This window comes from Ovis aries, chromosome 7 (assembly GCF_016772045.2).
Source record: "Ovis aries strain OAR_USU_Benz2616 breed Rambouillet chromosome 7, ARS-UI_Ramb_v3.0, whole genome shotgun sequence".
NCBI lineage: Eukaryota > Metazoa > Chordata > Mammalia > Artiodactyla > Bovidae > Ovis > Ovis aries.
In genome coordinates this window covers 71,668,615-71,680,966 of record NC_056060.1, presented here as the reverse complement: position 1 = coordinate 71,680,966, position 12,352 = coordinate 71,668,615, and the positions used below count along the sequence as shown (strand labels likewise).

Genomic DNA, 12,352 nt, shown 5'->3' with positions numbered 1-12,352 from the left:
ACAAACTCAACCTTCCCCTTCTGCCCCCATGCACATATCCACACACTCTCCCACAAAATATATGTAAAATATAAAGCCAGTCATGTCATCCAACTTGCTGAAGATTCTTCAAAGACTCTCCATTACCTGCTACATAGAGCCAAATTCCCTGGTATGAAATTTGTATCTGATAGTGCAAGTTTTCATCAAATAACTATTTTCCTTCTTTTCCCTTAATAAGAGAACCCCAATTTTTAGCCATGTAATAACATCCTAGCCTTTACTGCAATTAGGTATAGCCAAGTATGACCAAGCTTTGGACAATTCCATGGTAAGTACTCTATGAAAGTTCAGGGAGGATCTCTAAAGAGAGAAGACTCAATGGAAGGAATGTCCTTCGCCCTTCTTATTCCAGTACTGCCTTGTATTGGAAAACAGAGATGACTTTTGGAGCTACAGCAACCATTTTAAGACCATGAGGTGACTCTGAATATAACAGAATATAAAAGATAGAAATCTGGGCCCCAGAGGACTCCATGGAGTTTTCATGGCAGAGCAAGATCTCTTGCCTCGAGACTTCTTACAGGGAAGAGAAATTCATTTCTACTTAATTTAAGCCAATGGAATTTTACATTTCCTATGACAGGCAATGGTGCCAAACCTCAAGTGATACTGAATTCAAACTTCTCCAGAATATTAAGCCTTATATAACTTCATTTCTATCAACTCTTCTAGCCTTATCTCCCACCATACTTGAATCCTTAGGCTTTCAGTTCAGTTCAGTTGCTCAGTCATGTCCGACTCTTTGCAACCCCATGAATCGCAGCATGCCAGGCCTCCCTGTCCATCACCAACTCCCAGAGTTCACTCAGACTCACGTCCATCGAGTCAGTAATGCCATCCAGCCATCTCATCCTCTGTCGTCCCCTTCTCCTCCTGCCCCTAATCCCTCCCAGCTTCAGAGTCTTTTCCAATGAGTCAACTCTTCACATGAGGTGGCCAAAGTACTGGAGTTTTCAGCTTTAGCATCAGTCCTTCCAAAGAAATCCCAGGGTTGATCTCCTTCAGAATGGACTGGTTGGATCTCCTTGCAGTCCAAGGGACTCTCAAGAGTCTTCTCCAACACCACAGTTCAAAAGCATCAATTCTTTGGGGCTCAGCCTTCTTCACAGTCCAACTCTCACATCCATACATGACTACTGGAAAAACCATAGCCTTGACTAGACGGACCTTAGTCAGCAAAGTAATGTCTCTGCTTTTGAATATGCTATCTAAGTTGGTCATAACTTTTCTTCCAAGGAGTAAGCGTCTTTTAATTTCACGGCTTCAATCACCATCTGCAGTGATTTTGGAGCCAAAAAAAATGAAGTCTGACACTGTTTCCACTGTTTCTCCATCTATTTCCCATGGAGTGATGGGACCGGATGCCATGATTTTCTTTTTCTGAATGTTGAGCTTTAAGCCAAAATTTTCACTCTCCTCTTCCACTTTCATCAAGAGGCTTTTTAGTTCCTCTTCACTTTCTGCCATAAGGGTGGTGTCATCTGCATATCTGAGGTTATTGATATTTCTCCCGGCAATCTTGATTTCAGCTTGTGTTTCTTCCAGTCCAGCATTTCTCATGATGTACTCTGCATAGTACTACTAAATTTCTAGTCGTTTTCTACCCCACCCTCCATGGACTTTCATACTTCTCAGTGTTAAGTTTTAGAGCTTGTCCTCTACCTAAACACCTACTTAACTTTATTCAGCTTTTAACTTCACACACTCAGCTCAGCAATCATCTCTATAGGAAGTTTGCCTAAATCTGCATCTTAGGCTAAGTGGCTGTTCTCTGTGCTCCCATAATGCCCTGGGCACGCTTCACTTTTGGAACCCACCTGCTCTTATTTATGGGCCATCTCTCCCACCCCACAGAAAAAACCTTAGGGCAGACACCACATCTACTCATGTTGTATCTTTACCGCCTAACACCAGTGGGAGCTCTAATCATGTCCTGAGTTCCACTGCACTTTCCTCAGTGAGATGGAGCGAACACCACATGCTTGTGAATGTCCTGTTTAGCCCTTAAGCTCAGCATTCCATGAAGACTGAATGAAAATTTCCTAATGGTGATGTTTTTTTCTGAAGATGAAAAACAAGTTGCAAGTGAGCCCTCCTAAGAAAACATCCATCCTGAGAAGCAATTTACTGTTTGGATATTTCAGGCTTGAGTGCTTTCATCCGTAACAGGGAACTTGGCACTAAGTAATCTTGGAGGTCTGACATTTTGTAATGTCATTGTTGAATATAAACACGTAGATCCGGACACAAGGAACTCACTGTGAGCGGATGGCTCCTCCAGGGACTGACAGCATGACCAGCCTTACCCAACTTGTAAGTAAATTATTTACAAGGAGTGCCTAATAAAATCTTAAAGTCATCAGAGGACAGAGAGCACACTAAGTTGATGAAATGTCAACTAAGGGAAGTTATGCCTCCTAGATCCCAACCATACTGGACTTCTTTCTCTAAAAGGTTTTGAACTTGCCATGTTCCCTCCTGATACTGAGCACCTGCATTTGCTATTCTTTCTGTCTTGAGTGCTCTTTCCTTCCCTCTTTACTGGTTACCTCAGCTCATGAGTCACTTCCTTAGGAAAATCTTCCACCTTTCCTTGACCAGATTGAAACACCCTATGAGACGTTCTCATTCAATGCAATGCATTCTTCTTCATAGCACTGGTCACAGTTGCGATTTTGTATTAATATAATCGTGTAATTGATGTCTTTCTCCCTCACTCAACCATACTGCCTACAAGACAGCACTTTTGTTTTTGCTCATCACTGTATCCATATCCTTGGCAGAGAGTTGATGCTCCATAAATACTTGTCAAATATCCCCAGAGGCTGTGCAAGGGAGGACAAAGAGGGCTGATGAGTTTCACTGTAGGAGGAAAAGTCAGGCTGTTCTAATAAGCTGGTAATTCTCAGAGCTCTCCATCATACCTTTGAAAAAAGGTCTTGGGAGTTAGGGATTGAAGTCACTTTCTGGTGATGGAAGAGCAGGCATGGAATGAGGCCACCAACTGGCAGAACAAGCTAAGAAGAGAGAGGGCAAGAATATGATTAAAAAGTTCGGAGTCCCAGGAACAATGCTAGGTAAGGGCTCATGGCCAAATCCGAAGTGAAAGTTACTAACATACTGAGAATCTCACAACTTGTGCATCCTAAAGAAACAAGGACTGCTCTATGAAGATAAAAATGACAAATTGTAATTGTTTTTGTATCAAGCATAACAAGAAAGGGTAAACCTACTTCTTGGGGCAGAAGGAATGAGGTGTTGTATGGCAAAGGGAAAACAGAACTCCTAACTTGGGCTTTCATCTTTATCTAAAAAGACCATCTTTATCACTAGAATGAGCAGAATAAATATAAACACAGAACTGAATTCCAATATAGGTAAGAGTCCAGAATTCTAGGTTCAAATGAAAGACATTTGGGGACTCTGTAAGTTCTGCTAATACTTAGGAGTTAGAAAGGCCCCAGGAGATGGGAATCAGACAGGTGTTGCCCCAGTTCAAGAGGGGGAAGAGCTAGATAACAGAGAGCAATGACTCAAGCATATGCTACTACCACCGACCCAACACCAAGCTGATCTGGAAGCAGATGACTTTGACTTCTTAAACCTGAATGCAATGCTCACAGAGGTGGCTTCTAGCATGGGCTCTCTGAGCAAAGCAATGCTCAGCTAACTTTAGATCACACAGGAACATGAAGTCAATAAGGAATCTGATGGTCCCTTACAGTATCTTTGAGAAACAAGAGTCAGATGATATTAGAGACTGGTGTATTCATGCAGATGCTACAGCTGTGTTCAGAAGCTTAAAAATCTCATCTGGCAGGGAGATTGCTAATCCTCTCAAATTCTGAATTTATTTAAAGAGTCAAATTAGGTAGTGATTGTTCTCTAATTTGAGGAGAACTCAGAAGTGATTTTCTTTTAAAGCTAATGTGCTGCGTACACATACGAGTACAAGACAATGTGTCAAGTCTGGCAGTCACCTCTGTGACCAGTCCGACATCTGGGCAACAGGAGAGCAAGTGACCCCAGGAAGCACTCGGAGCATGCGGAGTAAACACTGATTACCACGCACCCCACATGCTGGGAACTGCACAGGGCACAAAACAGCTAGACGTGTAAGATGAAGACTGCACTGAAATGCACTGTGTTCAAGCATAACCTCAGAAGGATGAATCAAAACGTAAACTGAGCTCTTCTATAAATTCTTCCTCTCTCAACCTATTTTAGATACATTCCATGTCTTCTCAGAAACAGAAAATCCAATGGGTGCTGGCTGGCTTTGGGAGCTGAAATGTCAACGATGGCTCAGTTCCCATAAGTAAGTTCCTGCGAGTAAACTTTAATACAGCTTTCAAAACAGGATAGAAAATGGTGCCCGTAATGCTGGCAGTCAGGTAAATGGGATGCGGGGCCCTTTGTTTCCCCAATTCTGTAAAGCTTGACTTTGGAAAAAAGTCAGTGCCCATGTAAATTATTCATGAGTACTATCTGGGCTTCTAATCAGCCAACAAGCCCCAAACAAAGGAATGAATGGTCTTTTTTTCCCTTAGCAAAGTGACTCATTGACTGCTTAATTCAAAGCCCTCTAGACTTGGTCTGCAGCCACACCAAAGCTCCAGACCTTCCAACCAAAGGCAAAGGGGCAGACTTTTTCCTTGCTGTAATGCCCAAGAGCCAGACTTCTGTTCCTCCATGAAATGCAAGTGAACACATGAACACATCTGAGAAATCAGGGTCAGAACGTAAGCAGAAAATCACCTGAATGTAACTAGTCTGTCTCCTCTCATACAAGGCACAGTTGGCAGAGAGACAGAAGACATGTCAGAGGAAGCCTAAGGCAGTACCTTCTAAAGTCCCATTTGATGACGACTTGCAAATGGTACCATCTTTGTAATTCACTGGAAAAGAAATACCTCCCCTGGAAAAATAAGACAAAACAGCCGAACGACAACAATCCTCTTTGAACAGATCAGAGGTATCATTCAGGGAGATCTTTTTAGCTCTGATAAAGGCCATCCCAGGACATGTATGATACACAAGGCTGTCCAACTCTCCTCCTGTGCTCTCTGCATCAAATTCATACCCCTGGGATCCAAATGTGCCCTTCGCTGTGTGTGGATTCCAGGGACTTGGCATCCAAAGGCTTATCCTTAAGACTCTGCTTTCAGGCCAATACCCTGAATGGAATTAAATTATCCAATGAAATAAATCCACAGGATAAAAATAGCATTGGAATCTATCCTAATTAAATGTGCTCCCTTCGAAGTCAAGCATATCAGTTAGAGACTGCATGTGGAATTCAAGTCAAAGAGTACATTAACTTCTCAGATTTAAACTGCAAGACCAAGAACTGAAATAAAATTTCTCAAGATGTGGGCTGATACTGCTTCACCAGAAACCACATCAGGTTACACTGTCCATCCTCCACATTTCAAACAAATGAAACAAGGAGATGGAGAGGCAGATGAAGCATGTGCCTTGCATGAAGGCTATGCAGTCCTATGAAAAGCCAGAATATTTAAGTATTCAAGTGTTTTTCCCCCTTACTGGTCTGAATATTTGTATCTTCCCTTCCCCACATTATATGTTGAAATCTTAATTCTCAAAGTTGATAGTATTAGTAGGTAGGACCTTTCAGGGGTGCTCAGGTCATGAGGATGGGGCCCTGATGAACAGGGTTAGTGCCTTATAAAAGTGGCTCCAGAGAGATCCCTGGCCTCCTTTACCATATGAGGTCACAGCAAGAAGGCACCAGCTAGGAACCAGAAAGAGGGTCTCCATCAAACATGACCATGCTGGTGCTCTGATCTTGGATTTCCAGACTCCACCGTGAAAAATAAATGTCCATTGTTTATAAGCCACCTAATCTGTGCTATTTTGTTACAGCAGCCTGAATGAACCAAGATACCCATTCTGCCTCATTTTCACAAATCAAAGTCACTCTATCACCAAAGAGGGAGTAAGCAGTCCACTCTTCAAGGGGTTTACTTGAAAATTTACTTTACAGTTGTACTCTAAGCCTTTAAATCTCTCCAGAGGAGACAGTGTAGCTCAGTGGTTAAAAACATCATTTGAATTCTGGCTCCACTACCAGTTAATAGTCTGGTTATTAAGCCTTTTGAAGATCAGTAATTCATCTAAGTAGCATGGATAACACTAGTGTTATATAATTTATTATTAGGAGGATTAAGAAAGAAATGCCGGTCAAGTACTGGGCCTGTAACAAGTACTCCATTTAGCTTTTGTTTCCATTTGTTTTGTTTTGTTTCAAAATTAACAACACAAGCCGTTGTCAAACAGGAAAGTGGTTATTCTTAAAAATTAAATGTGGGGAAGGCTTTCCTTGGGGTCAGCAGACCAGAGGTGGGTAGACCAGCCATGGAGAGGAAAACAAACAGATCACACAGTCCAGAGTCCCACACCACCACCAGGAAGGACCTAGAACCCCCTCCAGCATCAGGGACTGTGTCAGCAACCACCAACAATCATGCACTGGGCTCAAGGCTGAGACAGGAGACGTGCCCTGCTGGAGCCGCCAGGACAACAGCATGGCCGGGTCAAGGAAGCACAGAGCATCCACAGAGTAACCTGTGGCCGTCTCATGACTTAGGAGTGAGTGGAGATTCCTGGTTACCTTCAAGGGACGACCCCGCTGCTGGCTATCCTGCCAGCTCCCCACTCTGCTACCTCACAGCTGGGGCTGTGACAGAGCACTGTGTCCACTTGAGCTTCCATGGCTCTGCACTGCGAATTTACTAGAAGACATTTTTGCACCAAGCCTGCTCGATCTCGTTTTTCCACTTCTTTCTGGCACCATGGACCAGTCCTGCTGCATTCTTTACTGATCTCACTTCTCTTTGCCTATTTTTTTCCTCTCAGGGTACTTAAGAATATTTAGTTTTTAAAGCTCTCTCACACTTTAATAATGATATCCATACTGTCATCAGCTCACAAAGGAACAGCAAAGCTAATAAATGGCAAATTTCAATCAGGAAATTCTTTACCTGAATGCACCTGAGAGAGAATTTTTCTCAAAGGAAAGAAACAATTGCTTCTCAAGAGGGAAAAATAATGAGGCATATGTGGCAACTAAGTTACAATGTGATGTAAAGGGTAGAAAGACTTTGACAATGGGACACAAGGAAAACTTGAGGATGAAAATTACCTAACACTCACTATTACATTTTCCACCATACTCAGCTTTGTGTCTGAGTAAGGTTACTTTTATCTGCTCTGAGATCTAACAACATTAACCAGATTTCAAGCCCATTTAACATATGATATATTACAATAAAGACTTATGTGTCATGAAATGAAATCAAACAAGATTTAGGAGGGGACTTCACATGACAGACATCATCGAGCAGGACCCTACTCGTCAACAGGTCACCTCTTGGCTCCTGACCATGATTCTTATCACAGCCATTTAGGGCAAGAGGTATTCATGCTCTGCAGTTTAGGCATAGATTCTGAAGATGGAATGAATCACTCCCAAGGTTAAAACAGAAGAGACCAGCAAGTTCAGCCACTTGAAAACCCCAGCTGAACAAATTTATGAACAGTGTCCTTTCGAGACTCTTAAGCCTATTTTACAAATACCACACAGGCACAAGCTTTAGTCTGCAGGCAGTGTTTATCATTGTATTATTCATTTATTCTAAAGGACACGCAAAACTTCATGAATTTCAAAGAGTTCAACTGTTCATCATGAGAACTGGAAGGATAAGCTGAATCAGGGAAATGAACCAGGGATGAGAGGTTCATTTGAGAGGGGTTACCAGCAACCAGAACTCACCTATAGATGATTCCTTTGTCATGTAGGAACATAAGCGCTGAAATGATCTCTGCAGCATAGAAACGAGCCCGTGCTTCATCAAAACGCCGTGACTTCTGAATGTGAAACATCAAGTCGCCCCCATTCACAAACTCCATCACAAAAAACAGACGATCCTGGATACAAACACACAAAAAAGGATCAAATGTGGTATAGCCATCAGCCTAGAGACCAGTCAGCATCACATGATCTGGGACTGCAGTGTGGGGAGAAGAGGTTGTTAAATGGAGGTGCTCAATGGAATATCCTGACAGCGGCTCAGGGCAAAGCAGGACGGCCTGATGGATTAGATCCTTGGGATGGTGGGGGTTGGGGTGGGGGTGGGTGGTAGGTGGTGATAGTAACACTTGGATCTCTTTTAAAGAATTCCACAAAACCTTGAATTTCTGCATTAAGTAAAAAGTAGAAAAGGTGTCAGAAGCTTTTTGGTTCTAATTCTGCATCTTAAACACCATGTAATCTTTAATTTTTTTTTTTTGGATGTTCAGCATTAGTAAGGTGAGAATGATGTCACTATCTCTACCAAAATCATTGAGTTTCATAAGTTGAAAGAGAGCAACATAATCAAAAGGTGCACTCTTTTTTTGTCCAGAACGTGCAGGGTCATTCACAGCAAGTAAGAGACATTCCATAGGTCCCCACACCTGGGCAGAGAATAATCAGAGAAAAAGGAAAACATTTTTGACCAATCAGCCAGACAACAGTCTAATGAGAGCCTCAGAGTTGCCTGGATGGTAGGAATTCCATTTAGCCCATCAGAAGGTTCCTGAATCAGAAAAGGGAACTTAAAGTCAAGTGAGATGCTGTCTCCATCTGGAATAAAACCCTAACCCAGCAGGTTAAATAGGCTCTTAAGAGTCATTGATGCAGTTGGTGTACTAAGTACTGTACAAGTGTTACGAATAACGTGTTGTGGAAACTAACATTGCTTAATGGAAAAAGTGTACAGGTCCCCAGTGAAAAGTGGTGTCTCCAAAAGGAACAGGGTAAAACATTTTGCTTTGGGAACCTCTGAGATCAAAGGACTTGCTTGCTCCCTCTCATTAGCATGTATGTAGTCCCAGGTTAACCAAGTGCTGGATTAGGGAACCCAACAAAGAGTACGAGAGGCATAAAACACAGTCTCTATCCACAGAGCATCTGCTGTGGGAGATACACATTACTTTAAAATGAAAACACAAAGTCATATAACCAGGTAAATTTTCAAATTCTGGTAAATGCTGTGAAGGAAAAGTGGGGGAAGCAATGACATCATATCATCTGCTTGTGGGGCTGGGAAGGTCACTCTGAGCAAGTGATGCGTGAGCCAAGACCTTCAGAATGAGTGCCATCAGGGCCACTGGTCATCTTTTTAGGGGGTAGGAGGTTGTTTTGTAAGGAACCTGGTATTTTACCAATTCACAAAGGATATGTATATGTACCCGGAAGCATTTTTATTTGTGGTTTCAAGTGCTCCCATCTCTGCCAGGGGCTGCCATACAGTCACAGCTGAACAGTAGATAGAGGGCAGAGATTGTGTGTGCTCCTATTCACCTCCTTATCCATCATGGGTTTAATCAGGCTCTTCTCCATTGGAAGACACTACAACTAATGACCTCTTATTCTCAGTTTAAGACAGACCTTAATTAGAAGGAAAAAAAAATCTTCTGGGTCTATGAAACATCTCTTTCTGCTAAGGAGAAGCAACACTTGAGGAGTAAAAATGCAATACCAAGATTCACACACACAAAACCAAACACCAAACATCGGTAGAATAACTCTCCAGGCTGGCCAATACAAGCCAACAGAAAACTAAAAATACAGTCATCTGACTAAGCTAGAGGCCTTCAACTGAGTGGGAGTGACTGGCCAGGGGAGAGGCCAAGTTGGGCAGGATGAGCTTGGGTGAGTAATACGGCCCCCTATTTCTTGTATGGGGCAGGCTCGTGTGGAAGGAACAGGTTAGCAGTGGGTGGGGCGGAGGGTGAGCCTGTGATAGAGACAGGTCTAAGAGCTACAGCCACATGGACGTTATTATGCCCCTGCTGTGTTCATTTGGAGGGGCCTCGGGGGCCTGGATGAGGATCCAGGCCTCAGCAAGAAGGTACATCTGATACATTTTTGTTAACTGGCCTGTCCACCTTTTCATGGCTGTGTCTGGCAGCCACGTGAATTCCAATAGCTCAAAATGCCTTGTTACTGGAACTGGGTCAGTAGGTAAGTGGCTACTCTGTAGGCTGTGGACATCAGTGAAGTTAGCACAAGTGTTGAGGACAGCAGGCATCAAAAAGATGAGGGCGTTCCAAGGGAAATTGTATCCCTTTCTAGCTTGCCCCCAAAACAATCCTCATAACTTCAAGTCTGAAAAGCCAGACTCTGGGCTACATTCCAGATCTGGGGAAGGAAATACTGCCTTCCTGCCTTGGTCGCGCTTCTCATCTTAGTCCCACCACCTGCCCTAGAGGCAGATTCTCAGATAATGCAGGGGGTCCTGGGAGGCATGCACACCTGGGATGCACAGGAAAAGGTCATAAACTTTAGAACCGAGAAAGCAGGGGTTGCTTTTCACCCAGAGTTTAATTCTAACCTTCTGTCTGGCACCACCTAGAACAGAGGGTACAGCTCATAGCCCTTGGGCGACACATGACTCTCTGAGCAAGCAGGAAGGGAAAACAAGCCAGCTGAGACACAATGACGCTTTAACAAAAAGTAATGGCCCATCTTACCAAAGACCTACAATAAGGTCACAAGGTAGAAAAATAAAAGCATGTTTATCAGCTAACAAAATGTGTTTGTTGTGAAGAGACCTTCTGTTTACATACAATTCTGTTCACTCTATTTTTTTAAAATGTCTGCTGCAGAGACAGTTAACATTTGGCAGCAATTTCTCCACAATTTCTTTTGCAGAGGTGGAGATAAATGACAAAAATCTCTAGCTTTTAGCAAAGAAGATTCACTCATCATTAGCTGGGGGTGAATGAGAAGCCATCCTCAGCAATAAGTTTTCATTAAACATGTCCTCAGGTGGGGCTTCTAAAAAGCGTGCAATAAACAGTAGGGGTTGCCGCTGCTGGCAGCTGTAATGGTGAAGATGTTTTACATCAGAAAAAAAAAAATCATACACATGAATGTACAGAATGATTTCAGTTATAGCCAGAGATGCAGACATGCACAGAAAAGATGAAAAAAAGAATGCTTACATATGACGAGTTGCTTTCAACTGTGAAATCTCGGATGACATTTATCTGTTTTCTATATTTTTCCATATCGTTGAAGATTTCTATGATGACTATTACTCATAATTAGAAACAAACCAAATTCACTCACGGCTTCCTCCATTTTCTCTGATTTTCATATGAAAGGTGGGACACTGGAAAGGACTGTCTCAGAGTAGGTATTCAGTCAATAGGAGGTGGGATTAGGAAGTCAACAGAAAGAAGGGTCTTTACATTCCCGGTTGTTCATTATTAAGGCCCCTAGTAACCACCTTCTCCCTTAACAGCCATTCTGATGCCTGATGTAACCAGGCCATCAGGCTAGTTGCAATCACATCCAGAGAGAGACTCAATAGCCTCTGACTTGAGTCCCAGTGCTCCACTGGGTGTATGGGGTCTGAGTTCTGGTATGGGCTGTATGGAGTCTACTGAGTCTTTCAGAGAGACATTTTGGGCTGGTGGGGACTGAGTAGCATGAGATGAAGGAGAACCCAGGCCTGCTCTCAGGAGCACAACAGCCCAGTGTGCTAAGCGCAGTACATGGGCACAGGGGGCGTCATGGGACACAGACTGGGGACGTGGAAGCAGCCTGGAGGCTGGGGCGGGCTTTGGGGAAAACTAGGAGGAACCAATTTCACTAGCCTTGAAGGCTGAGGAAGCACAAGTCAGATTGGAGTGGGGATGGACAGGGCAGGATTCAAGGTGAGTGAACAGCGGGAGTGTCAGGTGTGAGGCAGGGTGCGGTGACTGTGAAGGGGGACACTCCGCAAGCACTGAGGGTGCTGAGTGGGGACCTCATTCTAACACATGCAGCTTTCATGATCAAGTGCTGGTACAAAAAGCCAAGGCTAGTTAGGAAGCACCCCTTCACCCTTTCCCTAGGTTACCCATAGCTGAAAAGAGGGTCCTAGACCTAGGAATACACAGGATCCCTCACTACAGGTTTTGGTCATAATTACAGGCCCAGTGTCTGGGCTAGAACATGTGGCAACTATGCTTTTTCAAGGGCTTGGCTTGAAAAAGACTCCAGGAAGTGTTGGAACCTGCCACAAATAAAACATCAGCTACAAAAACCAGCGACTCTGGGTGAATTCTACTCCTACAGAATGAATGCCATCAAGCTAGAAACCTTTCATGTTAAGCAAGTGCCCTTTAAAGGCAGAGATCAAGCAACGAGGAAGAAGATCACCATCTGCCTACTACTCCATGATACTACTACTACTACCACTAAGTCGCTTCAGTCGTGTCCGACTCTGTGCAACCCCATAGACGGCAGCCCACC

The 12,352-nt window shown here is 43.4% G+C and overlaps 1 protein-coding gene across 2 annotated transcripts in view; it reads right to left on the bottom strand.

Moving 5' to 3' along the window:
* PRKCH (protein kinase C eta) overlaps window positions 1-12,352 on the bottom strand; it is a 362,213-nt gene that overhangs the window by 185,033 nt on the left and 164,828 nt on the right. For both annotated transcript variants that reach the window (XM_027971917.3, XM_027971916.3), the window contains exon 10: window positions 7,838-7,992. In XM_027971917.3, the coding sequence (XP_027827718.2) occupies window positions 7,838-7,992 (155 nt within the window). The remainder of the gene's footprint in view (window positions 1-7,837; window positions 7,993-12,352) is intronic.